This window comes from Chiroxiphia lanceolata, chromosome 28, assembly GCF_009829145.1.
Source record: "Chiroxiphia lanceolata isolate bChiLan1 chromosome 28, bChiLan1.pri, whole genome shotgun sequence".
In the NCBI taxonomy this organism is placed as follows: Eukaryota; Metazoa; Chordata; class Aves; order Passeriformes; family Pipridae; genus Chiroxiphia; species Chiroxiphia lanceolata.
Window position 1 is genome coordinate 732,056 of NC_045664.1, and position 25,955 is coordinate 758,010.

The 25,955-nt window shown below is 47.4% G+C and overlaps 1 protein-coding gene across 1 annotated transcript in view; it reads right to left on the reverse strand.

The window, feature by feature from the left end:
- Nucleotides 1-20,308, reverse strand: part of ANTXR1 (ANTXR cell adhesion molecule 1) — a 107,559-nt gene extending 87,251 nt beyond the window's left edge. Inside the window, exons 1-8 of the mRNA XM_032712459.1 lie at nucleotides 19,786-20,308; nucleotides 10,127-10,198; nucleotides 9,424-9,495; nucleotides 6,911-6,992; nucleotides 5,925-5,958; nucleotides 4,215-4,294; nucleotides 2,455-2,523; nucleotides 338-418 (exon numbers count right to left, since the gene is read on the reverse strand). Coding sequence (XP_032568350.1) covers nucleotides 338-418; nucleotides 2,455-2,523; nucleotides 4,215-4,294; nucleotides 5,925-5,958; nucleotides 6,911-6,992; nucleotides 9,424-9,495; nucleotides 10,127-10,198; nucleotides 19,786-19,937 — 642 coding nt within the window. The 5' untranslated portion in view covers nucleotides 19,938-20,308. The remainder of the gene's footprint in view (nucleotides 1-337; nucleotides 419-2,454; nucleotides 2,524-4,214; nucleotides 4,295-5,924; nucleotides 5,959-6,910; nucleotides 6,993-9,423; nucleotides 9,496-10,126; nucleotides 10,199-19,785) is intronic.
- Between the last annotated feature and the right edge of the window lie 5,647 nt (nucleotides 20,309-25,955).

Here is a 25,955-nt window from a genome sequence, read left to right on the forward strand (position 1 = left end):
CCCATTCCAGCAGGGAGCAGTGCAGCACATCACCTGGATCCTGACCCCTGTGCACCTGGCACAGGATGAGCTCCAACACAGCCCTGCTGTCCCTGCTGGGGCAGCCACGTCACAGACTGTCACCATGTGCCTCTTCCTTCACTCAGTTCCTTCCCACCAAGGAGGGAGACAGACAAAGGTCGTCTTTGGGCTCAAAGTTGATAAACTTGACCTCGAAGTAGCGATTTTAGTACAAACAAAGGTCAGTTCTTTGTACCAAATGATTAAGTGATTTTTCAAGCAGGTCCTTGTGAACACAGGAAAACCAAACTGCAAACACATGATTAAAAGTACTTACAGAGTCTATGATCCCCTGAAGGGCTTCAAACCCATCGTTCACTGGGAAGACATGATCTTTGCTGTCGGCAATCCGAGCCAGCTGACAGAGCAGGGAAAGGAAATAAAACAGAAATGCAAAGAATGACATAAATTAGCCAGCAGGCAGCAAATTAAGACTTCTCCAGACTCATCCACTTGCAGATAAAAACCTCAAATGCTCAAGTACTCTGTGTGGATTGCCAGTGTATTATGGTTTATTAAGCAGTGAAAAGTTAATCTCTTTAGCCTGATTGATTTTAGAAAGGATCAGAAAAGGGCTTTTAACTTTGAAAGCAAGACTTCACATGGCTTTCAGTGGTGCCCAGAGCCTTTAGTGCAAAAGCTGTCTCCTACATGATTGTAAACCACCCCACTCAGTAACTCCCCAGCCAAAAGAGGCCACAGCATCAACACAGGCAGCAAAACACTTGGACACATTTAAACCAGGGAAGTAACCAAAATGATTCAGTATTTTCACTTGTAGAGAAGGCTAATAAAAATGTGTTCTGTCAAAGGTTGGACTTGATCTTGGAGGACTTTTGCAACCTTCAAGATGCTGTGATTTTATGAAATTATACCCCAGCTGGAGATACAGCCCTGACTCACCTTCCCTGTCAGGGCAGAGGTTTGACTATTGGTCCTACACTCAAACATTAAAGAGCCAAAAAGAAGAAAGCAGGGACTTCTCAGGAGATATTTTCCAAGTGGAGGTTAAAAGGTATCAGGGGAGCATCCAGAAACCTCCATGACAAGGAAGAGGGACCTTCATGAGGTGGTGGCAAGGTAAGGGGAACCAGGACAACACCTGCAAAGAGCTTCATGCAGGTCCAGCTGCCAGTGGCAGACTAAGGGTTAAGCCCAAAATCTCAGCCCAACTCAGCTGTAATGAGCTCTCCATGCATCTGCTGGAGCAGACTCAAGTTTTACTGCTGCAAGGCCAACCTTTGTTCCAGTAATTCTCTCCCCTGGCAAAGGTAACCCAGCCCAGAAGGCCTCTCTGGATTTTCCTGTAGCACTGCAAGCTGGAGGCAGCAGAGCAGCCACACATTCCTCCCTAAACCCCACGGGCTCCACCTTTCCAGCTCCTGTCACTCACAACTCCCACTTCCCCAGCTGCCAACCTCCTGGTTTGCATCCAGAGAAATACTCCAGGCAATTTTCCCCTGCCTGCTCCAAGAAGGGCAGCAAAGCAGCTCATTCCTTGTTGGCTGAGCTGCAGAAGCCTCTGTAAACGAGGATGTTTACAGTTTCTTCAACTCACTCCCCATGGTCCTCCTCCTGGTCCATTCTGGGACTTCAGACACAGTCATCTAATTCCAATTAATTTCTTCAGCATTTAGATGCCTTCAAATAGCAGCTGTCTGGGGCCTGTTGCTTTAGATCCGGTCTCTTTGGCATCTTTATTCCCTCTTTGCTTTTTCTATGACTTACTCTGGGTTGCACCAGTCTCTGGGTTTGGTTTGAAGGAGACTGTTCTAAATCAAGTTTGGTTTGACTCCTTTTTTGAAAGATGAAAACCTGGAAAAAGTCTTTCAGCCTCCACTTTGGGGCTGTGCAAGTGTTTCACTCATGTCAGAAAAATGTCAGTTGTTAGTGTGTGAAACATAATTCATGGGCATACCAACATTCATATGACAAATTTAGAAGTCAGACTATCAAAGGGGAAAACAGTGTGAACTATTACTGTCACTAATGAAGGTGTTTGCTTTTGACAGCACAGTTTTCCCCTAAAGAAAAACCTGGATTGAAACTGAGGAGTTCTATGGCAATATTTGTGTGGGGAAAAGATGTCCCACAGCCTGCTCCTCAGGCCAGACAATGTGCTCTTCTTCAGGTGTCTTTTCCTCTGCTTTTCCGCACCATTACCAAGAGTATCTGGGCAGGCAGAGGGGCAGCTCTCCACAGCTGGAGACTTAGACAAGGACTTAAACCCAACACCAGACCCACCACTTCAGGTGGGCACTTTGGATCGTCGAACAGTCGACAGAAGGAGAGGAAAACCACTTGGGAACCTTGAGAAGGGGATTCAGGAGTGTGTGCCCGTGTTCAACCTGCACCTCTGCCAAGCACCTCAGACAACACAGGAGCCTTCTTTACCTGGGTCTCGTTGAAGTCCTTCACACCCACACAATACACTGTCGCTCCCAGGTCACGCGACCGATTCGCCTGGAACGAGGAAAGGCAGGATGACACGGATGCAAACGGGATGGGATGCAGGTTTCTGAAAGGTCTTAATCATAAATTTAGTCTTCCTCTGCCTAATGAGCAGGGAGGGCTTGTCAAAGGAGAGTTTTAAAAGCTTTCCTCCCTGACTCCGTAAATTCGGGTTTTATCTGTTTCTAGAGTAGCTACTGTTTAGTAAAGCAAATCCCAAGGTATTTGGTGGGTTTTTTTAAACCTAGTTAGTTCACCTCTTGAGTGACTTCAGCTTCCCAAAAGATGTCAGACCGACTGAATCAATTTTCTTTGCATCATTTAGGGCACATCCCAGTACAAGAGTAACCTAAAATGCTTTGGTGTTTTCTGTTTCAGACATGTGCCTGGACTTATGATACGTGTAGGCGAGAGACATTTCATTCCATCTGCTACAAAACTGTATCACTCCCACTGCTTACACAGCATCCTAAACTAAAGGGGGACATGCACAGGTTTGATTTTTCCAGGCTATTTCATTGAAGATGAAGTTGCATTTACTATTCAAAAGGCAAATGCTCCGGATGCATAAGTACAATTTAAGTCATTAGAACGAGAACACCTGACCTGACCAAAACCCCTTCCCAGAACAGATGGTAGCAAGTCAGACTGTATCAGAAGACTGCAGCTATTCAAGTTGTTCCACAGCAAAGTGCTTCAGCAGAAAAGCCTCATTCCAGTTTCACACTGGGGAGCTTCAGCCCAAACAACTGCAGCAGCTCCCAGAGTAGGAGCTGAGTTCAGGATCTCCTCCTACCAGCTCTTAACTGCTCCTCCCCAAACCAAAACAAATGGAACACTTCTGACCTTTCAACTTGTTCATTCACCTCTAAAAACAAACTTGCTTTTCTTGTGGGTATTTTATTTCAGAAGGGAGGAAAAGGAGATGAAGAGCAAGGAGGGGAACTGCAGATCCAGGACATTTGTTTGTGCTGCAGCAGTATTGGTTTTACTCTACAAAACCTTTCCTTTTGTTGTTGTTGGATTTAAAGCTGCACTTTGGACAGACTGAGAGGAAAAAATCTGTCCATAACAAATTCATGCAAAAATACCATCTTCCAAGTTTAGGTCATCCTAATTTGCTTGACTGACAAGTGCAAATTGGTTCATCTCTTCAGAGAGGACTGTCCAAAGGGCAGCAAAGCTTTCAATGCTCACCCTACTGTTTAGCTAACATCTTGCATAGTTCACTAATTTAATGAGGATGCTGAGAATATGTGTTTGAACCGTGGAAATATTTGTGGAAATTTTGGATTTGATCATCTGAGAGGTTTTCTGATGTCACAAAAGTTTATAGGAGCAACAACCATCCTCCTTCTGCAGCCTTTACTTTTTGTGAGAGAAGAAAAGTGAAAGTGAGAAGATCCAGGTATTTCCCAGAGCAATCCAGTCAATACTGAAACTTCTCAGCTGTGAACTATTCCTTCCTCCAGTGTTTATTTTTAACTGGAAGTTCAAAGCCCTTTCCTTTCCCATGAACAGCCTCAGCTGTGATGAGTCAGAAGTGTTGCTGCTGTTAATGGTTATCCTTAAGATTCATGTCTAAAGAGCACTGAAGTGGAGTTTTTTCACAAGGGAAAAAGCTTTTCCTTATCTTTTGCCTTCAAAGTAGCAGGCCCAGACGTCTCCCTGTCTCCCTGACTGAAAATTTGTGAGACACTCACCTCCCTCTCAGAGTAGAAAAACAGGTCCTCGTGGAGCTCTCCGTCCGTCAGAGCAATGATGACACTGGCGGTTCTGTAACCTGAACACACAAACTCCTTCAGGCCCTTGGTTTCATTGTGTTTGCTAAACCACCCTAGAAAACATCCTGATAGAGGCCTCTCAACACACCCAAAGGGCCAGAAACAGCAACTGTCAAGCTCATGGCCTCCCTGCCTCCAACCAACCAGTTTTCAGGAGACATAAATTTCTCCACGGTTTTTCACTCAGGCACCTGCCTTCAATCCCAGTTTTATATCCCACCCTTTTGATGTGCCAATGGTTTCAATTGACAGCCCCTCAATATTTCAGTGTTTCAGACCAGTAGATTAGGCTGCAGCCATCAAAAAAACCCCAATGCGATTTGTTCCTAGTTAGTTCCTGATTTTATTAATTATATTAATATATATATATTGTAAAAAATAATTTTATTAATTTTATCAATTCAAGAAATCCACAGGGTTTTTTTTCAGCTTGTAATAAAAAGCTCAATTGGGATCTAAACAGAGATAGTAGGAAATGGCCTAAAATCTTCAACATTTCAGCAATACCATTAAACCTTGTAATCATCCCTTCCAAACAGGCAACTTCTTCAAGTGCTGCAGAACAGAGATCTGATACCTAAAATTTCTTAGTGCTATTTAGAAATCCCCAATTTTCAACAATGGGGTAATGGTGCAACAAGGAAGTCAAGCAATGAGCAACATGTGGGGTTATTCCCCTTGCAGATCCCAAACTCAAGTGCTCGGGCTTCTTCTGTAGGACATGGAAAAAACTGAACGTTTCTGGTAGAGATTCGGGAGCGCAAACGACCTCCAGAGATGCCTTTCTCCCTCCACTGACTATGGCAGGAGCCCTTGGACCTCCTGCAGGTGGGATAAACCCTCCTTGGAGTGGAGCAAGGACAAGCACAGAGCTGTTAAAACACACAGCCCAACATTCAGGCTGGACCCAGCTGTCCAGTGCTTCGTGCACGTGGTGGGAACAGCTTACATGTGATACATACACCAGCATGCAACAGCATCATCAATCCCAAACTGAGCTGTTCCAGCTATTCCATTTTCCTGCAGGCATATTTTACAGGTGAGTCCCAAAGCTGTGTGGACTTAACCACGACTTCCTCTTACTCGTGAGTAGCCCTGTGAGACCATTAGGCCTGGCTTTGTACTCAAACATCTGGTTGTCTGTCTTTTGGTTTCTGAAGCAATATTTATATTCATACTTCAGGCTTTGCAGTGCAGAAAGATTTTACATTAATTACAGGGAAGGACAAACATTTTTGCAACCGTCTGCAATTACTGATGGTTTTAATAATTGCTTATTAAAAAATCTTTTATTTAACAGCTTCTCCACATTCTTATGTTTGAGAAGGAAGAAGAAATGGCTGTCTGAGTCCTCAAACAAAAGGAACAAAGACAGTTTTGGTAAGAGTGGGCAGTTCAGCCAGGCTGGCTTCTCACTTTTGGCCTGAAACACTTCCATTCCAGCTCTGGCTCCTTAGAGCTCCACCAGTTCTTTGTCCCTTTCAGGAACACTACACTGACCAGCACTGCATTCCTGTAAGAGCAGCAGCCTTACACCACCCTTCCCACAGTGAAGCTGCATTTCAAATCTGTTAAAATTATGTCAAAAAGAGAAAAAAAACATTCAATGGATTAAGAAAAGTCTCTCACCGTGAACATTTTCATAGTAAATCTGTTCACTTGCCTGAAATTAAATCAGAAGATTATTAGTAATAAATCAATAATAATACTTTGTGGGCATCTACTCATGCACCAGAAAGAAAGGGAAGATGGAAGTGAGGACTTGCAGTTCACACATGACCTCTGCTCTCAGACATCTGAACCCTTCCCAGAACAAGGCTCTTGCCTGTGGGTCTGACTGGGTTACTTCAAGGTCTTAAAGCACAGCTCAGTCAAACCAACCCTAAGGCCAACACTAACATTGTCTCCCATTGTTCTGCTCTCTGAAAATCCCATTCACCTTCCTCCCTGAGAAACATCCCAGGCCCAATAATAATATTCCCCAGCACCTCCAGATCAATGACTCCAATTGCAAACAAATCCAAGTCTCTGTCAGGTCACCTGAATTTCTGCTGTGTGCTCACATTTCAATGTGAACAATGACAGTTCAGCATTTTCAACAGTCAGATGGTTCAAAGTCCTCCCAAATACATGTGTAGGACAGAAGTGGGAGGGAGTGCAGGAGTTCAGGTTTAGAGAGACTCCTGAGCTTGTAAAATATATTAAAAAACCCATCCAGAAGAAGGTCAGAGCAGGCAATAACGTCTGCACAGCATTATTTGGACACCAGTGAGGACAGGTTGGAGCCACGGCCTCAGCCCCCACCCGACTCTAACAGGGCTACTCTAGGCAGGATTGACAGCTTCCCACCCTTCAGGAACACATGGGATTGCAATGCCAAAGCCTTCTGCCTTGTCCTAAACTGAAAAGGCAGCTCCCCTCTGAAAGCTGAAGGCAGAAATAAAGGTAACTCGTGGAGTTTGCATCTCCCAGCTCCAGCACTGCCCACTTACACCTCACTGTACCTGTGGCTTGTCCCACTCACCCACCAGGGAGTTATTGGCCAGATTCCTCTGGTTACATTTCCCAAGGGGCAGCAGACACAGTTTGAGGCACCACAGCCTGCACTTAGTTACCCTTTCAAATCCCTCGTGCATGTACGTGTCTCCACCCGGCAGCACCTTCTGCAGCTCCTCCAGGCCCTGGCGAATCTGCTCCCTGAAAGGAATGCAGACACTGTCAGATCCAAGATCCAGCTCCTGGGGAGCTGATATCCAGGAGAGGACATGCATGGCAGAGCCAAATACAGAGGGGGGAAAAAGGAGTTAACCCAATGTTTACATAGGCCGAGTCTGGGTAGATACCTCTCCAAGGATGTGGGAAACAGAGCAGTTGTGCTCCCAGTGTTCCCACAGCCTGGGGAAAGCCTCACAGAAGCAGCATCTCCTCAATATCCAAACATTTCATACATTTCTTCCTAAATAAATGCTCCCTGGTCAAACTCAGCAGCCGACTCACCTGGCTCACTTTCCTCACTGTGTTTGCTGACTTGACTAAACAAACATAATCAAACAGCCTGGTTTATTTGGCCATTACACCTTCAGTTCCTGTTCAAACTGACTCGAAGATTGAAGCCTTTCCCAATGGCTCATTATGACTCAGGGGATCTGTTTGAATTCTTTTCAGGAATCCCAGGCACGGTGAGATCAGCTGCAGGGTACCCAGGGCAGGCAGTCATCTGCTGTTCCCCTGAGTGGCAGACACCAAACTCTGGGAGCCCAGCACAGGCCAGAAGTCTTTAATACAAGATAACACCCTGCAGTGTGTGGGGTGTATCTCAGCAAACTCCACAATCTTCATGGGAAAGGGATGAAGTCACTGCAGGCAGGACCACATGGACATGCCAGAAGTCAGTTTGGTCCCTGCATTTTTTAACTACTTCTGAAACCCCAGACTGTGTGGTCACACACACTGGAGCTCTGTGGTGAGGCTGATTGCAGCAGGGCATTAACACTGTTCAGTCAGCACAGCAGTGACTCCCCCAGGGAGAAAAAAAGACTGTCTGCTTTTGCAACAGGCTGAATTGTCAAACTTTCGAGAACTCATTCTGTACCTGTGATTCCCAAACCAGTTAGACACTAGTTAGACACTGCCATAGGTGGACTAGTGGCAGAGATTTCCTCCTCTCAGTGCTACTCATGCACACACCAAGCCAAAGCTGAATATAAAATGGAGCATTTCTTGTGATCACCATTTTTCAAAGGTGAACTGACATTTTCAAATCCACAGCACAGGTGTTTAGAATACGCCAATCCAGGCCCATCAGATGCACAGAGTTTTTCCAAAAAGGGATGCTCAGCACCCTCAATCTTCACATTCAGAGGCTGATACACCACACAGAGGCACAGACAAGGCAGAGGAGGTTTTCCCACCACTCCACCTTCCCCATTTAGAAAGGCCAGCGGGAACTAAAGGACCAACACTTTGTTTGTCTGTCCCCCAATAAAAAGCAGCAGCTCTGCAGTCAGCTGGCTTTTAGACTAATACCATATCAATATCCTGTTCCCAGTCAACATTTCCAGGGCAGCTGGATAAATATGGAATACATTTCCACATGGGGAACACTTCAGTCTCTTAGTTCAGAGCCTTAGCAGATGAGGTACCTCTGCAGCGGGGTGTGTTCAGGGGGTGGGACACAGCAAGGGGCAGGGAACAGGTTTACTGCTGGCACCCAGTTAAATAGGGTTTATTCTCTTTATCCTTATTGTTGCAGTAAGTGGCAAGGAAGGGCTGCTTAGGCTGGCTGGGGTTAATGGCATTTGCAAGGCTGGGGTGTATGTGGACTGCTCTGTAGGAAGGCAGCCAGTTTCCTCCCTGTTCCTCCATGGGAGCTGCTCTGGTATGTGATTTCAGACATCCAATATGTAAAACACATGCTGACTTATACACCCTACACATGTGTTACATATATTTCTGCTCCACGTGGCAATGAAGTTAACAGAGGAAGCGAGAGCGATTTAAGGACCTCGTCCAACTCTCCTTGAAGTCAGAGTAAAATAAAAAACTCCATCCCACAGATTTTACTGGGATTAACTCGGGAATCTACAAAGGAGTGACAGGAACACGCTTCAGAAACATGGCAATCAAACTGCCATTGCCAAAAAATACAGCCCCTTGCAATCCATCCCAAACACCGTTTGTCTGTAATATCCCTTCAGACGTCTGAGGAAATCACATTCCCCTCCACCTCAAGAGTGTGGGAGTCACCTCTGACTTTCAAGTCTGTTTTTATGGGAAGGGAGTTTCACCTATTTGTTTGCAGAAGAAACTCCCAAAGGATGTTTCACAGGCAACAAGCCTCTTGTTCTCCAACAAAGCCTGAGTCTCTGTGGAATGCAGCTCCCTCAATGAAACCAGTCTGAGCTAAAACCCCAATAGGTGACAGAAAAGACATTTAAAATTTAAGAAGCTAACCTCTGCCTTGAGAGCCCTTAATGTATTCTAAGATATGAAAATGGGCAGGTGGTTCAAACAATTAAATTGAGAATCACAAAGGTGTCACAACTCTGTTCACAGTGGACTGGGAATCGTTGAGCAAGGAAGGTGAAGGGACACAAAAGGTGCTGTGCACCTTTATACCTCTTCTTACCTGTCTTCTGTTAACCTCATTAGAATTGTCCCTCTAGTTGAAAAAACAATGAAGGACATCCTCAGCTGAGGGCTGGAGGAGAGAAAAGAGGTACATTAATTTGCTGGTGCAGAGGTTCCTGTGTGTGTAACCCCAACCACACAGGACACTCTGCTCTCTCAGTTATAACTAACAGGGGCAAAGACAGGAGGAGGCAGCAGAAGGTGCTTTTCCCTGGGCCTTCCCAGTCAAGACAAACCATCCCTGTAAAGAGCGCTCGCATCACAACCTTGGGATGGCTGCAGCAAGAAAGGCTTAAATGCATCCTGGAATCATCACGGAGACGAGGGAAGGCTAATTGTGTTTATCATAACACATTCCATGTCCTGAGGGATTCTCCATGCAGTCTCAAGTCATTCAGAGCCTGAAAGCTACAGCCACAGGCCCCTCCCTGCAGACCCAAACCTGTGTGCCTCAGGAGCATCTCAAACAGGAGGACTCCTTCCCCACAGGGGTAAGACTGATCCAGGCAGGCAGGAATAGAGGCAACAATCAGCTTATCTCCTCCTATTTCCCACGTGACAGAAATCTGGGGAAAAGCAGCCATTGGGATGACTTGAGGAAAGCACTAAGAACCCTCCCTCCACCCCCAGTGGAAAGCAGCTCAGCTGAACTGGGAGCCACTGGTGCCCACTGCCCACCCCGGTCCTGCAGCACTTCTCACCTGATGAACTTGCGGGCCAAGTGCTCCACGAAGTGATAGATCTCATTCCAGTGGTGCAGGACACTTCCTGACCTAGGGAGACAATGATTACAGGACAGATTAGTTCAATTGCTGCTATTGTAGCTTTCCCAGCCCTGGGTCCTCTCACACCTTGCCCAGCCAAGCACTTGCCTTTATTTTGTTTACCACTCACTACCCATATTCTTCCTGTAAGGAGAGACTGAACTGTAAATGACATTTCCTACTTAACTTTGAAAAGCAAGAATAATTCCCATTCCATACAAGGGTTTGAGGCTGCCCCTGGCAATAACACATGGCAGTTAGGCTGGACCTTAACACAGCATTAACCAAAGAAAACCTGTGTGAGTGAAGACCTTCTCTCTGAAATGTTTTAGATTAATTCCACCCACTCACTTCCAAACCATTACACAGAGCTTTCAGCTCTGTTATTCTGAGAGTAACACACAGTTGGAGGAACAGATTATTAAACTTCTCTTGTGTTTCCACTGTGCCAGACACTATGAAAAGTAAAACACCTTAGTCCACGTCTCAACTGTTCCGGTTAATTCTTTCACACCTCAGCTAAAGACAAAACAAACTAATTTTGCTCCTCAAGAGGATAAACTATGGGCTATAATGGGATTGGATTATTCTTCTTTATGTTGTAAGAACTAGGAAAAATTAGGTTAATCAGAATCTTTCAGCACTAAATGCCCCTTCTAGCATAAACACTTCCATGAACACTGGAATATTAATATTGGAAAAAAAATTCCTTCCTAGAGTTGGAAAATAAAAGTGTCATCACTTACTTAATTCATTGACTACAATTAGAAATATTTATAGGGGAAATAACCATTCCAGCCTTAACAGAAACCTCATTGATCTGCAGCCTGAGGAAGAAAAGATGAACATTTGAGGTGATGGTTTTTCACTTCACAGGAAGAAAAGGGACCTTCCCTGCCCTGTCCTACCTCAGATCTGAGGGAGCAAATGCAGAGCCAGGAATGGGTTCCTCCAGACCCTGCTCCTCCAGCCCAGCCCCCAGCCTGGCTGCCCAGAGCAGGACCTCAGTGCTGGAGGCACAGCCAGCACTCAGACCCGCTGTGGGGTCACACACATTCCTCCCCCGTTCCCCCACACCTCGTGTTCCTTTACAGCCATTCAGTAAAGCCCTGGCTTTGCCCTCTTGCTCCAGGATACCTGTTCTTCCTCTGTGTGACCCCAGGCTGTCCAAACACAATGTGCAGTGAGGACCTTTGCACAGGGACAAGAGCATCTGGTCCACCTGGAAGAACTGTGAACTGCCCAGTTCTCGTTGCCAAAAGGCCTCGTTGCCAAAAGCCCCTCTTCAAAGGTCCCCTTCCAGTCACCTGTTTTGTGCAGGGCTGTGGGACAGATGGCAGAGCTCAGTGACCATAAGCAACTGCTATCAGTGCTAAATTTCTTCCTGGCTGTCTTCCATCACACCAGGACCTGAAATCATGACTTGTTCTACACACAAATGTGCATCAAAGAGGACTAAAATAGCAAAGATCTTGATCAACTAATTAAACCACAGACAGTGGGAAAATTGGTGTCATAACAGATGAAGGGTAAGGTACATCAGGACTTGCTCTCCAGCAAGGAACTTAACTCCCATTCCATCCAAACTGCAAACTGATAGAACAGAGAGACACACACAAATCCCAGCCCCAGGAGCAAATTGCCCTGGGATCTATGGAATAACTCTGAGACCTTGAATACAACAGACACTCCAGTCCCAACAATGTCAAATAGCACAAGTAATTTCCTAGAACTGGCCAGGAAAATCAGTATTTATTGTCTTTATATGGTGAGGCATAAAAGAAACACTTGACTTTAAAGCAATGGTCACATCAGCCTCCAGAAGACATGTAAAGCCAAGGCTTGGTTAACCACAAACCAATTAGTCCTTACCTCAGTGAAATGTATCTTGTTTAGACCATATTCTTACCTCTCAAAAAACACACCTCAGTGCAGTTCCACATGTCTCCTGAACCATCTGGTACCAGACATGTGAAGCTGGGACCCTTCCTCAAGCAGCCCCTTCCCAACCTTCTCCAGCCATCAGGTGAGACAAGCGCCTTCTGTTCAGGGAAAACACTGGCAGGACACTGCCCTGGGAGCTCCATCAGCCTTCAAAAGTTGGGTTGTTTCCTCCTCTCTGAACAGAAGTTGATCATCCCTTAAAATGCCTATTGCAGCCAGGCAGCTGGGAAGGGATCCAGCCTCAGAGGATGCAGGCAGGCCATCACACCAAAGCCCTGACACTGCCCATGGCTCTGCAGTCGTGCACTCTTGAAAAGAGCATTTGCCAGAATAAAGCTTAAAACCCAGAACTGACCCTCAGTTCAATGATGTGCCAGTCAGGAAGTGAACAGCACATCCTGTGAAGTCTTTGCCTTTGCAACTCTTGTTCTGCTGGTCTTGTTACCTGGGCAGTTTTTGCAGGTAAGCAGTGCTTTTTAATTCTTCACACAAGTGCAGCTTCAGCTGTGCTGCACCTCTTTCCCTTCATCATTCTCACTCTGCTCCCCTGCCAACAGTCCCATCTTTATGCCCTCTGAAACACAAGTTATGGATATTTTTCCATGAAACCTCATCTGTGAACACACACAAGGAACAACCTGAAGTTTGGGAGCAGCAGCATGTTGAATACCCATTTTAGGAAAACTTCTTAGCACTGCAACAATCATAAACCCAAACCCTCTGTTTCCACCAAAGGAGGATATTTTCTGCTTTCAGGTCCCAAGGCACCGAACTGGGGCAACTGGAATAGTCCACAATCCATTTATTCCTCAGCTCTGCCAGAGCGAGCTTTGACAGGGTCCCAAAAGGAAGGCTCAGGCTTCTGCTGACCACACATTGTTCCTCCCTGCACAGCAAGTTCCCACCTGTGGCCAGACAACTCAGGCTCTGGGGGTTCATTTCTGTCTCTACTTGAGCCCAGGTGTCAGGGGCTGGGAATGCCCAGGTCTGCACTGAGGAAAAAGTACTCCCCTTATACACAAAATGCATCTTCTGAAACAACTTCAGACTTCTTACACTCTTCACTTGGCATAAAATGGACAAAACCAATAAAATGAACCTTTTTGCAGCCAACAGAAAGTTTGCAAAACCAGCATTACCTTAGTGTCCACCTGCACAGTCTGAGCTGTGTCGTTCAGCTGTGTGCAGCAAAAGACACTTGTCACCTGTAAAGCCTCTCCTGAGGGAGGCCAAGGGCCTTGGTAGGACAAGTATTTCTAAAGCCAAATGTAAGATAAGAAATGCCAAATTTAAAACAGTTGTCTCTTCATACTCCCAAAAGAAACAAGATGATCAGTGAGCCAACATTTTACAGCTGAATGATTGATGCTATAAACTTGCAGTTTAGGAAAAGGCTCATGGTGAGGGTGCCAAATTCTCTTCTGGAGAAGAGCCCAATAAATGGAAGTTAAGCCTAAGTAAACCATTCTCTTTAACAAGAGAATGATACATTCTGTGGTCAACTGTGCTGGCATTTTGTACATCTCAACCGAACGCAAGTGTTGAGAGAGACTCTCCACACGCTCCGTGGTCCCAGCCAGCAGAGCCACACTCTGCTCAAAGCCCTTCCTCCAGCAGGTGCTTTCCTCCTGCTCCCTGGGACAAGGTGCACCAGAGCCCAAAGTTGAAGCAACTCAAACCTCTTTAGAGTTTGTCTTTTGTGCACTTTTTAGACTCCGTTTTTCCATTTCTGTCACTGCACCTTCTCACCTTCTCAGAATACCTGTGGGTTTATTTGGTTCACAAACTAGAGGAAACACAGAATCAAGCCCACACACAAACCAAGCCCCCACATGAGTTACGTGCTCTGCAGCTGGCAGAAGGACACAAAGACACCTTGTTCAGAGGCTGATGTTGATCCAAAATCTCCTTAAACTCCTTGGTTTTGGACTAACTCCAAGAAGTCTCGTGGCTCTCAGAGGTGGCATTTACCTAAGAAGTTGTGCATTATCTGTCTATTGAGCTCTTTAAAAACAACGCAAGGAAGCCAAAAAGTCTCCTTTGTCTTTCCAAATAATTCAGGAGGAATTTTGAAAACCCTGCATAGCACAGAGACCTTGGAGAGGTGATGCAATTCTTTGAGGAAACACTATTATCTTGTGCCACACTTCACACGAGACAGCTCACCAGAGACACTGCCAAACTCCTGAGGTCATAGGGTCTTTAAAGATCCAGAACAGAGCAGGACAAGCCTCTAAACCCAGTCACAGGCCAAGAACATTCTTCTCTTCCTGGCTGGCAGGGGATATGCAAAAACCCAACTAATAAACAAGTAACCATGGACTTAATTTACCTCAAGCAGTTGATGAAGCACAGCATGTGCAGGCACACACTTAATCCTGGCTGTCAGGGAGCTCTTACTCATCCCTTTTACCAAGGAATGGTTACCTTAGATGCTCCACTGGGTAAAAAGCACATCCACAGGTCCTGACTGGCAAGGATTTCACACATTAACTTGGTTCATTGCAATTGCAAGCCCTCGGCAGACTTAGGAGTTAATGACATTCCTTCAGGCAACAAGCAAAAAGACACAAGAATGCACAAATTCCTCCACCCTGCCTCCCTCAGCCCTCATGGTAACAGAGAGAAAAACTATCCCTCTGCATCCTTGAGCCCTGCCATGCAAAAAAATGCATCCATTGCTCTGGATTCAGGTCTGTGATCCTGGAAAAACAATCAGGGAATCACTGAACAGGTCAGCGAAGATCAGAGATGGTTTTCAATCTACTGTCCAGAGAGGTTGTGGACTCCCCCACCCCTGGGTGTGTCCAAGGCCAGGTTGGACAGGGCTTGGAGCGACCTGGGATAGTGGAAGGTGTTCCTGGCCCATGGCAGGAGGTGGAAGGGATGAGCTTTAAGGTCCCTCCCAACCAAACCATTCCATGATTCCATTCCTGCAGACACTCCGTGTCACCATTCCCTCCCGAAGGCCTGTGTTTGTTGATGAGAGCAGGTACAACGTGCCCCAGCTCTGGGAGCTCCTCTGCTGGAGGGCTCACATTTCCCAGGGGATGGAGCAGCTCCTGCAGGTCGGGCTCCCTGCCTGGTGTGTCCACCCCACCATGGTCCCTGTATCTTCCTCTCTGAGTGTAAACCTGGACATAGTCCCACTGCAGTCATGGTAGCTACAGCTGCTCGAGCTACAGTCAAAGAAACAACTCCCAGCCCCTCTAGAGCAGGAGTTTCACTGCAACACAACCCGTTAAAAACAGACTCCCTGTCTGGCTGGGTAACGAAGGGATCTCAGGAAGCAGCTTGGATTACTTGCTTCATTTTGCCAGGGATCTCTTGGAGCCAAGTTTTCTTTCACACATGTACAGTTCTCTGTGTGTTTTCTGCACGTGGGGATAAATTCCCCATTATTTGCACATCACAGGCAAGAGCACAGGAAATAATCCCTGTGACACACAGAGGCTACAGCAAAGGGTTGCTGAGAAGGCTCAGCTCTCATTCCTTCCTCCCTACCTGCAAATGAATTAATCTGGGAGCTGCCTCTACATGTTCCAGCTGTGCTTGTGCAGGGTTTCCACACAACAGCACTGGGTACCATGTAAATTAGGGGGTGGACACAGTCATCATTAATTAGTCACATGGAGGATATTTTTAGAATAACTGGACAACATCAGCAAAAACAAATGCTTGTTCTTTTATCAACATCTCACTGCTTCCTTATTCTTAATGAAGGCCCTGTGTCTTAGCTCACATCTGGCTGTAAACTTTTGGCACCAACTCCTGCCTCAACCCATGAACCCCCTCAGCACCACAGGAACACAAGAGGACAGGCCTTCTTGGGCCAGCTCTCTCAAGATAAGCCAGGCCTACCTGCCACAACACTGGGCTCATCTTGGTAATACCTCCACTTTGAGGTGTGACTTGATCCTGCATAGATCAAATAGCACATAACTGTACTCTAGATATCAAATAGCACGTAACTGTACTCTAAAGAGCAAACAGCTTGAGATTAAACTGAGAAAATAGCCACAATTTGAGATTTTGCAATCAAAGGACAAGAGAAAAGGATTAATCCAGCCTTAGTTCATGTGAATACAGTTCCTTCAGCTCAGAATTTCAAGTTAAGTGTTTGTGTGTGTGACAGGATTTTTGTCCTGTGGAGTTTGTTGCATGTCAGGCAATGGTTCTGGAGAGAGCTGGCAAACTGTGCTTTCCTCCAAAGTTGGAGCACTGCACCCACAGCAGCGTGACAGCTTCAGTTTTACTTGGCAAGGAGCTGGCTCAACCCAAATTGCCGTTCTCTAGGGAGCCTGCATCACTTCTGGAACATGGAATCACAGAATCACAGACTGGTTTGGGTTGGAAGGACCTTAAAGCTCATCCAGTCCCACCCTCTGCCATGGGCAGGGACACCTTCCACCAGCCCAGGTTGCTCCAAGCCCCGTCCAACCTGGCCTTGGACACTTCCAGGGATCCAGGGGCAGCCACAGCTTCTCTGGGCAACCTGTGCCAGGGCCTCCCCACCCTCACAGGGAAGGATTTCTTTCTAACATCTAATCTAAACCTGTTCTCTATCAGTTTAAAACCATTCCCGCTTGTCCGGTCACTCTCTGCCTTCATAAAAACTCCCTCTCCCTCCTTTCTATAAGCCCCCTTTAGGCCCTGGAAGGGGGTCTCAGCTCTCCCTGGAGCCTTCTCTTCTCCAGGTGAACACCCCCAGCTCTCCCAGCCTGGCTCCAGAGCAGAGGAGCAGCTCTGTGGTTTCCTCTAAACTTGCTCCAGCAGGTCCATGCCTTTTGTATAACTCTGCCAGCCTGAGGTCCAGTGGTCCCAGCAGGAGAGGCCTCTGCTGCTGCCTGGGGGTGTGAGAGCCCTGGGAGGATGAAGGACACGCACAGGGAGGAGGGAGTTGGACCCAGCAGGCACAGCTGGGGGCACTGCGGGTTTTGTTCTGGTACAGGCACGTTGAGGCTGTGGAGCATTACTTCTGAATGGCTGAGTCCTAATTTTCTTCCCCTTCCTGACCATGAGAAATGGGAGCTTTGCTGCAGGTCCTCTGAGCGTGCCACGTGCAGGGGGTTGTGTCTCCAGCTGCCCACAGACACCTGAGGAGACCTGGTTTGCCTTCAGGAGTTCACTCCACAGGTTTGCAGGAGTCTCCTGAGGAGAACAGTGCAGGGAGCTGGAGCATCAGTCCAGGAGAGCAGCCTGGGTTACGTGGTCACTCTGAAGGGGCTTCTTGTGGCCAGCACTGGGATTGAGAGCCAGCTGTGACCAGGACTGGGTCCAGTGCAGAGCCTGGCACATGTCCCATGAGCTGCTCTCAACAGGGCACTGGAGGCACTCAAGGAGTCACTAAATCCACCCAGGCACAGGGTCAGCTCGGGGCTCCTGCACCAGTGGCTTCCAGCCTGTGTTTGTTGTTTTTGTGTCACTCCTTTGATCCCAGAAAGGAGGTTGCTTAATATTTTCATGGCTTCCTTCCACCAGGGAAATTACATTTCAGGCTTAAGAGTCTAAATCTCTTCTGCTTCAGAGTCCTTTATCACTTTCAACAGTCTGTAATCATTTCTAGACCTATTTCAAAGAAAACCAGTGACTCCTGAATCCACTATTATAATTTCATACTTTGCCTGAAGGCCTCTATAGGCATCACCTCTCTCTGCATTCAGGACTTCAGCAGCATTTTGGAAAACATTCTCTAGATAAGCAGAAGGTAGAAAATCCAGGCTAAATAAGACTCAGCTCTTTTGGAAATTCAGCTTGGCCTCTGAGAAATGAACTGTCTGCGGAAGGTTCCCTGTCCATGGCAGGGAGGTGGAACCAGATGATCTTTGAGGACCCTTCCAACTCAAACCATTCTGTGAGTCTATGAAAGTTTTAAAGATAAAGGACAAGGGATAACTGACCTCTCATCAGAGGTTAAACAACCAGGTCCATGGCACATTGTACTCCCCAACAGCTGAAACACCACAACACTCCTCCAAATGCCACTGGACACCAAGGACATTTTTACAGCAGATCTGGTACATTTCTGCACCAGAAAAATCCAAGAAACAGAAATCCTGCAGCTGTCAAAGCAGGATTTTTGTTGGATACCTGGATATGCTGAGGACAGCCTGCCTGCTTTAAACTTTGTCCCAAGGCTTCAGTTTCCACCCAAATCCATAATCCCTTGAGTGAGGCTACAAAGTCACGGATTTTAGGAAGAGGACAGCACAGGACTTGAATTAAGTGCCTGCTAAAGTTCCATTAGCTCAGAGGAATAACACAGCACATCCATCAGATTTGATAAAACCTTCAATCCTGCTTCAACTTCCAAAGAAATGCAGTTTGCAAAAGCTCCCTGCAGTAAAAATCATGCTCTGGGTTTGTTTGGGTTTGTTTTTTTTCCCCATACAATAGAGATATTTCAACTAATAACTGAACAGCCAGAGCACCAAAATGCATGACCCAGGTAGATCTTTCCAGTGAATAAAAGAAATGAATTAAAAAAATCTGTCCCCTGGAGCATTAGGGACAACTGGTACAGTGAAACAGCCAGTGTCTCAATCTTACATTTTACCCAGTATTTTGTAATAAAAGGTTATGTAATTCCAAGTCATTTATACTAAAGGAATGTGGGAGCTACTGCAAAGCACTCCAGAGGATCAGGCAGAAAGCTTCATCTGCGCTTTTGGCAACTTGCAAATACTTTCCTGCCTCTGAAATTTATGGTTAATAATGTCAGTGCCATGGTTCTGGCAGGCAGAATCTCCAGTATTTCCAAACTTTTGGTTCAAGCTGATTATTCTTAATCCAGAAAATTAGGACAATCATTTTAGCTAAGGGTTTTTTTTAATATTTTCTTTTTTGTTGGTTTTTTTTTGGTTTTTTTTGAATGAGGCTTTCCAAAGCTCAGCACAATTTCACATCGCTCTGTCCCCATCTGAAAAAAGAGGCACACTTGGAGTGCCAAGGAGATGACACTGCCACAATTAGTGATGAAAAAGTGAGCTAGGAAGTTATCTTCAGTAGTTACAGTCAAAATATGCATTTGATTAACAAGAAACAAAGAAAGTGTGACTCAGCTGAGAAAACAAAGCTCTCTTTAATTGAGGCACTGGAGCTGTTCTGCACCACAACAGCCGAATTGAGCCCCTCTGGGGCAGTGACCCCTCTCAGAGCTGGTTTTTACCTGCAATTGCTGCTCTGGAAGATACCTGGGGAACAGGAGCAGAGCTCCAGGCAGGCCAGCGCTTCCTCCACGTTCTCAGCTATGGAATTAATTCATGTCTGCAAGAATAACCCTGCAACCCCTGCTGCGCTGAGAGCCTCGACCCTCACAGCTCATGGGGAGCCAGAGGGGACCAGGGTGCTGCCCTTCTCCCACCCACTGCTCTGGGAAAGGGCAGGGTCGAGGGCACAACAGAGCCCCCCATCAGCAGAACTGCTCTGGTGTGATTTACAGAGCACAGCGGGATTTATGCCCTGGACCTGCCGAAGAAGTCACCACAACAAAAACAAAGCAAGCAGTCGGGAGTTTCACAGGTCCCTTGGGGACACAGTGACTTCTACTGAGCCAAAATCCAAGGAAAACCTCCTCGGTATCAGTATAAGCTGTTCCAGCTCATGCCTGAAGAAAGATCTCTTTGAAAAAGAACAAAGTAGAGCTGACTTACTTGTCCAGAATGAAATACAGATCAAACCCTCCGTAGCAGGCAGGACCCCCGTTCTCCCTCTTCCCGCCGTGTCCATCACAGGTGAGTGTAAAAATTGCTAGGAAGAGACATTTGAAGCCAAATCTCATGATGCTTTGCTTTGCAATGGCCATTATATCCAGAGAGGAGGAGAAAAAGAAATCTCTTCTTCCAAGGCTCCCTTATTTCACAGGTTTCTTCACAAAAGCCATTCAATGACCTTTAAATGTATATATATAGGTTGTATTCCTTAAAACTCCACTTGCAACAGTTGTCCTCAGGAATTGCAAGACTTTCCCCCTTGTTTCCCTTGCACTTCTGTTTCTCGGTTTCAGATTTCAAGATGCACAATACTGTATTTCACTTTTTTTTTTTAAAGGGACTTGACCCTCAGTCTCCCTTGCAGCTCTCGGAAAGCAGCACCATTGTTTTGCAAGAGCAGGAGCAGCCTCCTCACAAATCTTGCTTTGTCACAGACTTCAGAAAATACAGGGAGGGTTTGAGGCTTTCTTCCCCCCCTTAATTATTATTGTTATTATTAAAGATGGTAAGTTCTACTCCTCCTTAGGAAAAAAAGCTCAGAGAATGCCACCTCGTGGTCAAAGCTCAGGCTGAGTGAGTCTGGTTTCCAGCATATTTGTGCACTGAGCACATGAACACACCACAGCAGCTTCAGAGATGGACACAGAAGTGGTTTGCTCACAGCAAGCACAGCCCTGTGCATGGAGTCACAGACTGGGTTGAGTTGGGAGAGATCTTAAAGATCATCTCGTTCCACTCCCCTGCCATGGGCAGGGACACCTTCCACTAGCCCAGGTTGCTCCAAGCCCTGTCCAACCTGGCCTTGGACACTTCCAGGGATGGGGCAGCCACAGCTTCTCTGGGCAACCTGTGCCAGGGCCTCCCCACCCTCACAGGGAGGAATTCCTTCCCAATATTCCATCTAACTCTGCCCTCTGGCAGTGGGAAGCCATTCCCCCTTGTCCTATCATGACCTTAGAGACATCTGTGTTTCCCACAAAGGAAAAATCTGAGTTTACAGACCTTTAAAAACGTGGAGTAGCTTTACAGAAGTTAAAGCAACAAGCCATGCCAGGCTTCATCCCTTGTATTTTGTCAGTCCTGAGAAATCCTCGGTAATGACTGTGCTTATCATGGAATTATGGAATATCCTGAGCTGGAAGGGACACAAGGACCATTGAGTCCCACTCCTGGCCCTGCACAGACACCCCAACAATCCCACCCTGTCCCTGAGACTGTTGTCTGAACAACCCTGGAGCTCTGGCAGCCTTGGGGCTGTGCCCACTGCCCTGGGGAGCCTGGGCAGTGCCCAACCAGCCTCTGGGGGAAGAACCTTTCCCTGAGATCCAACCTGAGCCTGCCCTGACACAGCTCCAACTCTTCCAGGGTCCTGTCCCTGCTCACAGAGAGCAGAGATCAGAGCTGCCCCTCAGGAGGATGTTGAAGACCCCCAATGAGGTCTGACTTCAGTCTCTTCTTCTCCAGCTGAACAAACCAAGTGCCCTCAGCTGCTCCTCATAAGGCCCCTCCAGACCCTTCCCCATCTTCGTTGCCTTGTTTGGACACTCTCCAATGGTTTTGTTATATTGTGTCCCCCCAAACTGCCCCAATGTTGAGGTGAGGCCACCCCAGGGCAGAGCAGAGCAGGACAATCCCCTCCCTGATGCCCCCAGGACACGTTGGCCCTCCTGGCTGCCAGGGCACTGCTGACTCAGGAACAACTGGCCATGGACCAGGCCCCCCGGGCCCTTCCTGCAGCTGCTCTCCAGCCTCTCATCCCCAGCCCACACACACAGCCAGGGCTGCCCCAGCCCAGGGGCACAATCCAGCCCTTGCCCTTGTTCCACTTCCCACGGTTGGGGATTGTCCATCTCTGGTCTGCTGAGCCCTCTCTGCCCTCGAGGGAGTCAACAGCTCCTCCCAGTTTGGTGTCCTCAGCAAAATTACTTAGTATTCCTTTGAGTCCTGTGTCCAGGTTGTTAATGGAGATGCTGAAGAGCACGGGGCTGAGGAAGGAGCCCTGTGGAACCCCACTAGTGACCGGTGCCAGCCTGATGCCACCCCAGTCACTGTCACTCTTTGTGCCTGACCCATGAGCCAGTTGCTCACCCATCATGTAACACGGTTCTCCAGCTGTGGGCTGGACATTTTGTCCACAAAGATCTTGGGAGAGAAACAGGCTGTCCCCTCTCACCATCCTTACCAAACTCATTTCAACCACTAAAACCTGAACTCCCCTTCTTCCAAGAAAACTCAATGGAAAACGTCACTTCATCTGCACCTGCATCTCCCACCTCCTTCCACAAACAGCACCACAAGCTCTAAGACTGGAGCAGCAGAGCTCAAAAGGGAGAGCATTCCCCTGGCAGGGCAGCTCTTACACCAATAAATGTAAACCCAAGATTCCAGGAGTAGGGCTCCCAACTTTCCCTCCCAAACCCTCTCAGGCTGCACTCACACATTTCTCCTCCAAGTACCAACTGCTGCTGAGTGGAGCAGCTTCAGGGGTGGGGGGACCAGGCCAGGTTTCTGACGGGGGAGGCAAGTGCACTTGAGTCAGGCTTTCCAGCTGTTCTTCATTGCCTAAAGAGTTAAATTTGTCTTTAAAAAATTCGTAGCAAAAGCAACCAATGTGAGGGAAGACCAGGACCAGCAGCAGGATAAGGTGCAGGGGGAAAAAGCAAACGGTGATAACAGACTTTTGACTGGAGTGAAAATATCTGAATGACAGACCAGTCAGACACCTTGGTGCACTTTGGGAGTGCTCACCCTCTCATCCCACCCGGGCTCAGCAATTGGAGCAGCTCCATCACCTCCAGTGGGAATAACAGAGACCCAGGCAAATGGTGCCTCCTCGGTCCTGCTGCCAAATCCTGGTCACAGCTGAACACAGTGCAGATCCCTTGGAGCCAAAGCTTCTCTAGGGCCAGACAGCAGCACAAATAGATGTTTTATAGGTGAATATCTTGGGCTTCCACATCTAAACCTCAGGGAGGTGGGAGTGCAGGAGCGAGTCCTTCAATTTACCTCTGAGTCTGAAAGGAGAGCAGTGACACAGCTCGTCAGTGCACAGGGAGAGGATCTGTGCCAGGGCATCAGCTTCCTACAATCCATGGAAATACAGCACAATGTCAGAAATGTGTACAAGAGCCCTTTGCACAGGTAGCTGTGCTGCTGCCCAAACTGAGGGCTGGCCCCTGCCCCAGCCCTGGGTGGGCAGGATGTGAGGGCAGGTGCTCCTTTATGGGCAGTTGTGGAAAAGATGGAGCATCACTTGCTGGTCTGCATGTCCAGGTGATCTGGGGGCTTGAACCCTCCCAGATGAGACTGCTGGAGACACCATAGGGCAGAGCTATAGCTCCTGTAGCCAGCAAAGATATAGAGCTTGGGGATTATAAAGTTTTATACAGCTGTTCTGGACCAAATCTGTTTGTAGTTATGGAGCTGGAGTTACCAAATCCTGGGATCAGGCATGGAGAGTTTTGTGTATGTATTTGTGCTGACTTAAGGAAGGGGATGGGACTAGTCTATGGATTCTTTGTTGGTATTTCAAAAGAAAATGAGCTGAATGCAGGATGTAAAACTAGGAAGGGTAGAAGAAAAGCTTCCTCTCTGGGGACTGATGTGCTGGCTTTGAGACATTTTGGAAAAGTACTTAGGGCCAGCTTCAGATCTGAGATACAGTTAAGGCTCCTGTCATGGCCAGATTTGTGTTGCTGTCATTGGTTTGTGATCTGTGTCTGCTAAAAGATTAAAAGCAGTGATAATCTCTTCCATTTGTTTCTCACTGCCCCTGAGATGAACAAAACCCCAAACAAAGAAAAAGCTGTACCTCGGGAAAATAACTTTGTCGTGGAGCAAGAGGAGGGAAAGGAGGGGGAATGGAGGAGGAGATCAGATTGTCTGTGTAGCTGTGGATTCAGACTGACAGAAGGCCCAGGAAAGCTTGGGGAAAAGCCAAGGAATGAGGCAGTAGATGAAGCTGTGAGCACTCTGACATGGAGGGAGCTGCTGACAGAGTGGAACACTGAGCTTTGTGCTGCAACTCTGACTTTCTTGAGGATTAATCTTCTTCATATGCAGGTCTTAAGAATGTGTACTTTTGTTTATGACCTGGTAAGAGCAGCATCAACACACTGAGGAATTCAGGTCCATAACAGGAAGCTCATGTGGGACACACGAGGGGTGTTGGAATTTCTGTCCCTCCCTTGCTAAAAAAATGTTAAACCCAAAAATATTATGCAGACTGCAGCTTTTGTGTGAGAGACCTGCCAGCGCTTGGGAAGATGGGGTGTGTTCTAGTCTTTGTGTAAGAGACAACAGTAAGGTGTTTTAATTGCATTCAGCAGTGCAATGGGTAATTAAGCTCCAACTAATGCCCTTGTCGAGTGATTAGAACTTGTATATGTAAATGATGGGGGAAGTGGTATCAGCAGGTTTGGTTTTATCAACTACTCCCTTATATGTGTCTGTGAGACCTCCTCAAAAACTCCCAGCTCAGAGGAAGCTGGTTCTGTAAGCCTGTGGGAGCAGTGGTGCTGCTGAGGGTGAGACACAGCACAGCCTTGGGTGGGTTTTTGGAGTGGTTCCCTTTGGCTCCCAGAGGCCTGACCTGTATGATGGGTAATGGCTTTTGTCAAGATCTAAAAATCCCGTTCCCTGGTTTTTATGGCACTTCAGGAAGCTGTTGCAGCCCGGCGTGGATAATCGAGATGTAGCAAGTTTCCTACACCACCCACCGTGATTCTCACAATTCATTATCTCCCTGCTGGCAGTGCAGACAGGTCCCCCAAGGGTGTCGTTCAGCACAGCTGGGGGAGGACTGCAGAGCTGCACTGCCCTGGTGCAGGACCACAGACTCCTCTGCACGTTTCCAGCTCAGTTGTACAACCTCACGACTCGAGGCTGACGCTCAGTGGCCAACGGGCGTTTTTCTTCCCTGGGCTGCTCTAATTTTCCAGGGGATCAAGAGCTCCCTTGTCTCTTGTTTTTATCTGACTTTGCCCTGCTGTGATTTTATCTGCCTCTGCTGTAGCACGTAAAGGCTGCAATGTATAATTTCCTTGGTGATTCGAGTTTGTTCCACTAGCTCTTTTAACAGGGGCTGCTAACTCTGTGTGTGTATGTGACCTTTTCAAGCAGAGGAGTGGTACTCTAAGCATATGGATGAAAATATATTGCTTGTAATGTATTAATTAAATAGAAGAAATTATGGCACAGGGAACAATGTCACCACAATCTAAGGAGGTGTCCTGGTTTCAGCAGGCAATCAGCCTCACTGGCAGTGAGTGGCAAAAGCCCCCCATGGGGACTGGCCTGGAGGATCCCTGGCATGGGCTACCTCAGACTATTTCAAGCACCTGAAAGGGTACTGGTGGGTTTTTGGTAAGGCTGCCTTGGAGATGGAGGAAAGGAAACAGTTCTGCCCTGCCTGGTCTCTTGGGGGACCCTTTTGCTGTTCAGGGTTGAAGCACAACTGGTGCTGATTGCTACCACAACAGTGCACTGTTAGCAGTCAAGCCCCTGATCCCATCCCTGAGATGATCCATTGACTGGAGAGCCCAGGAGGGATCAGCAAGGCCTGCTCACCCTTCAGCAGTCCCACATGGCTGGTGTGAAAGTCTGATGGAGAACAGGGACTAACAGCAGGTTATTGTGACACGAATGAGGTCACGCTGAATGCTGCTGTCCTGGGCATGCTGGAACTTCCTCAGGAGCTGCAGCCAGAGAAGCCCAGTGCTGGGCCACAGCTGATGGGGCTGATGCATTTTCTCTGTGTCCTAGTTAGAACAGCTGGGACCAGTTCATCACTGGATGGGTGTAACCCAAAACTCTGTATTCTATACCCTTCCATGCCATTGCCCAGAAACTGTTATCAGTGAACCATTTACACCCTCTGCCCAGAGCAGCCTGACTCTTCAGGCTATAAACTGGGTGTTAAGAGGCCTGTAAGATAGGAGGGTGCTCCTGTCCTCACACCCAGTGTGGAACTGGGAGACAGGAGGGTGCTCCTGTCCTCACACCCAGTGTGGAACTGGGAGACAGGAGGGTGCTCCTGTCCTCACACCCAGTGTGGAACTCCCCGCCCTGAGGGAGGTGCTGGGCATTCCTGCCTGAACTGGAGGATAGAG